This window comes from Vigna unguiculata, chromosome 11 (assembly GCF_004118075.2).
Source record: "Vigna unguiculata cultivar IT97K-499-35 chromosome 11, ASM411807v1, whole genome shotgun sequence".
In the NCBI taxonomy this organism is placed as follows: Eukaryota; Viridiplantae; Streptophyta; class Magnoliopsida; order Fabales; family Fabaceae; genus Vigna; species Vigna unguiculata.
Genome location: NC_040289.1, coordinates 24,908,049 through 24,912,082, shown reverse-complemented (window position 1 = coordinate 24,912,082; position 4,034 = coordinate 24,908,049). Strand labels below are relative to the sequence as shown.

At 37.9% G+C, this 4,034-nt stretch overlaps 1 protein-coding gene across 1 annotated transcript; it reads right to left on the bottom strand.

Annotated features, from left to right (window-relative positions):
* Positions 1 to 2,302: 2,302 nt before the first annotated feature.
* LOC114168869 (E3 ubiquitin-protein ligase At3g02290-like) lies at positions 2,303 to 3,718 on the bottom strand. Its single transcript, XM_028053836.1, has 3 exons — positions 3,459 to 3,718; positions 3,212 to 3,294; positions 2,303 to 2,967 (listed from the first exon to the last, which is right to left on the bottom strand). The coding sequence occupies exons 1-3, from the start codon at positions 3,696 to 3,698 to the stop codon at positions 2,424 to 2,426; spliced, it is 867 nt and encodes a 288-aa protein (XP_027909637.1). The 5' UTR covers positions 3,699 to 3,718; the 3' UTR covers positions 2,303 to 2,423.
* Between the last annotated feature and the right edge of the window lie 316 nt (positions 3,719 to 4,034).

Below are 4,034 nucleotides of genomic sequence, written 5' to 3'. Positions count from 1 at the left end.
ATCTATATGCCTCAGTTAGATGTGACCCGAGGCGTATTCCACTTGAAAAGCAATCAAATATGCCTCGGTTAAAATAGACCTGAGGCATAAACATCTATCTACCTCGGTTAGAATTGACCTAAGGCATAAAAGTCTGCCACTAATTTAAAAATATCAATGTAGCGGAAAAAATAAAAATTTTAGGGGGTTTATGCCTCGGTTCTAAATACAACCGAGGCATAAAAGTTTGAAAAAATTACAAAAGTGCCACCGCGTCTTCATATGCCTCGTTTGGAAGTGAACCGAGGCATATAGGGCGCTGTAAAAAACCCATTATGCACTAGTGATTATTTAACAAAACACCTAAATTTTAACAAGAATATGAAATTCATACATAAAGTTATTGATTGATCATATGTATATTCCTTCATCATGATCTTCTCGAATTGCATGTACATCATCAACTAGATGGATTTCATCAACATTTATCGTTCTTCTAAATGGGTGGGTGACAGCAATATTAAGATCACTCATATTCTCTTCATTAGGATCAATCTATTTTTTTCCATGAAGAGCGACAAACCAATGTTCAGACGCAGGATCTTTAAGAAAAGCAAACAACATGTTTTAACAAATAATTAATGAAATATATAAAGCAAACAACATATTTGCATCATAGGAAAATATTAGAATTAGGAACCTGGGAGCGCGTAAAAAGTAGATGACAGTGGGATGATGCAATTCAACGCGTACGAGAGCTACAAGAGATAACAAAAAACACAAGAGAAAGTCATAAGTAACAAATAAAAGCAAAAACAACAATTTCCTTAACATCATATATTACCTATTTAATTATAGTGTTCTTACAATTCTCTTAAATTCAAACTTAATGCTCTACATTTGAAGACACAATGCTCTTAAATTGAGACTCAATCCTTTCACAAAATTAATCAAAACACTCCAAACAATTTCAATCTCAATGCAAATTAACACTCACAATAACTAAAATTGAACATTAACATACACAAAACAGAAAACCAATCAAAAACGCATTGGAAATTTACCTTAAAGAAACCGCGGCATGTCAATTGTGGCAAAAAAAGAAAAATGTTCGCGTACGAAATGGAGGTGCAGCGACGGTGGCCGAAGTAGAGTGGCCGGAGGCGCGAAAGTTCGGTGGTAGTTGGTGGAAGAAGAAGAGGGTCTCGCGTGGTGGTGGAGGGACGCCAGAACACTTGCAGAGAGACAGAGAGAGGGACAACGGTGGTAGGGGCCTCGCGTGGTGGTCTCGCATGGTGGTCTCACGTTGTGGTCTCGCGTGGTCTCGCGTGGTGGTCTCGCCGGAAGTCGCGGAGAGAGGAGGAGACAGCGACGGCGGCAACGCAACGGTGGCAGTGGCAACACGGGAGACGGTGGTAGTGGCAGCACAGAGCTCGCGTTGTTGGAGTGGCCGGAATTAGCAGAGAGAGGAATGGCCGGAATTTGCAGAGAGAAGAGTGGCCAAAATTTGCAAAGAGAAATGGAGGAGACAGCGCGCGCGAGGAAGAAAGGGGTTCGCGATTTGAGCCCTAAATCGACTATTTGGCCTCGGTTCAACTTACAATTGAGGCATATAACACTTTTTAGCCCCGGTTCCCTAAAACCCCTTTTGGCATCGGCTTTTCCCCAACCGAAGCCTATAAGTCCCAACATCAATGGCATTTTTGAAATTTCTGGCAACCTTTTTGGCTTCGGGCCTCCTTAACCGAGGCCTATAACCTCTTTTGGCACCGTTTTTTTTTAACCGAGGCCTATAACCGCTTTTGGCTTCGGGTTTTATGTGAACCGAGGCATAAAAGTTGTCTGTAATTGCAAAATTGCCACCGTGCCATTATATGCTTCGGTTCCTCTCCAACCGAGGCCTATAAGGCGAGGTAAAACTGTAATTTTGCACTAGTGGTGGCTTGTAGGTGGTAGTAGCAAAGAATATCTTAAGGTTATCATTTCAAAGACGTAAAACGTGGATAAACATGGTGGTGGTCATGGTTTATAGATTGAGAAGATAGTGTTCCCTGATGAGTTAGTGAGTACTTGTGATTATATATATATATATATATATATATATATATATATATATATATATATATATATATATATATATATATATATATGACTCGTGTATTGTGGAATCCTCGTGGAAACAATTTATATGGTTGCATTGTAGTTACTTAATCAACATATTCTTTCAATGTTATTTTTTCAAATTAACCAAAGCACTATGGATCAAATAGTGAAAAACAAACTTGCGTCATTAAGTGCGTGTATCTCATCTCCAACTCATAAGTTCTGCCTATAAAAATTTATAGTATATATGTTGTGCCAAAAAAGAGAAAACATATCCATACATTTTGGAACAAGCAAGCAAATTTTCCAACTGTAGCATAAGCTTATACAAGTGTCAATTATTAAGTCAAACTGCCCAATTGAAAAGCTTCTTCCATGGCCCTAAAAACTGATAAAAACTCTCCATTAAATAGGTTGCTAGATTCCAAAGCGGCCAAGTCATTGTTGTTGAAGGATGAAGGGTTCTCACATTCCATCTCACAAATCACAGACCTACAAACTGGGCACTGGCCCTTAGTTGTTAGCCATGGCACTATGCAATCCTCATGAAACATGTGCTTGCATGGAGTGAGCATCACCTCTTCACCAGTCTTAAAATCTTCCAAGCAAATAGCACACCTCTTACCATCTTCATCCTTTTCCTTCTTCTCTTTCATCGGTTTTCCTTCAGCATTGTTTCTGTAATATAAGTTCAGCTTCCTAGCATACACTACCTTTTGAAGCTTTCTCAAAACTGTTGATTTGGAAATTTCTACCACTGGGGGAGCTTGTGTGCTTGTTTGGAATGTATATCTTGAAGATGGCTGAAAGAAAATATCTCTGAGCCTTCCCATATCCTCATTGTGAATATGAATTTGTTGTCTTCTAGGTGCTGCTGCTGGAAAACTGCAAATTATTCAACTAAATAGCATATCAAGGGTGCAGGGAAGGTTGCTTTATGGAATTCAAATCATAGTCCTCAATTGTTTACATTAATCCTAATACCTACGTGAAATTCATGGTAATTGAAACATGCATCCATATGTCAATCATCAAAACACTTGATCATTTGAACACATTTTCTCACACAGATTAACATATTTGTGAAGTCTAATTACATATGCAAAATTAGTTTGCGATTTGGCCTTACTAAGGTATACTGTGGTGGAATCCCACAGGATGTCTGAATTCCCAAACCCGTTGTCGAGGTAATACATCTGAAGTTCTTTCATCCTGCTAATATTAAGAACAAAAATTATGTACAAGCTATATATGATCCTCAAACAATGATGGTTCCATTTTGTGCTTCCATCAACAAAAATTTAATTTATTTTTTCCTTCTTCTGTCATCATGTTCTAAAATCCTTGAGACTAAAACAAGAACAGAATAAACTTACGGTGACACGAGAAGAGTTAGATCTGTAAAACACAGGGACTTCATTGGATTCATGATGATTGTAAGTGTGGCCATCATAGGATCTCAAACCTCTTTGTCGTGACAGAGGTGTGAAGTTGTGTCTATGGTGGCTCATGATTTCACCTTCTTCTTCAATGGACCATGCAAAATACTTTTCTTTATTTGGGGTGCAAAATAGCTTCGTGTGTGAACTTGGGAAATTCATTTGTTCTATATTCATTTGGGTGAAAGCAAGAATATATGCTTGTTGATTATGGTGTCACTTCTACTCTTACTTTTTGAGTTCGTTGGTTTTCCATTCTGATTCAAAGCATGCTGCTCAAAGATAAAGGAAAAGAAATAAAGGGGAATCGTATTCTCGCATGTTGATGGATGCTTTATTAATCAATATCATGCTTATTGAAAAGTATTAAGAAGACAAACGGCTCCAATGAAAGGAATAAACTGAGAGGTTACGTCACTTTGGAATTAGACATAAAGAATGTATCTGAATTATGGATGAGAATAATAAATTTTTCTTATATGCACACAAAGATAACACTGCATATTAACACCC

Excerpts from the sequence above, each read along its gene's own strand:
- LOC114168869 (XM_028053836.1), bottom strand. The coding sequence starts at position 3,698 with ATGAATATAGAACAAATGAATTTCCCAAGTTCACACACGAAGCTATTT. Across the intron at positions 3,295-3,458 it reads CTAACTCTTCTCGTGTCACC|GATGAAAGAACTTCAGATGT; the intron begins GTAAGTTTATTC and ends TAATATTAGCAG. Across the intron at positions 2,968-3,211 it reads TTCCACCACAGTATACCTTA|TTTTCCAGCAGCAGCACCTA; the intron begins GTAAGGCCAAAT and ends AATAATTTGCAG.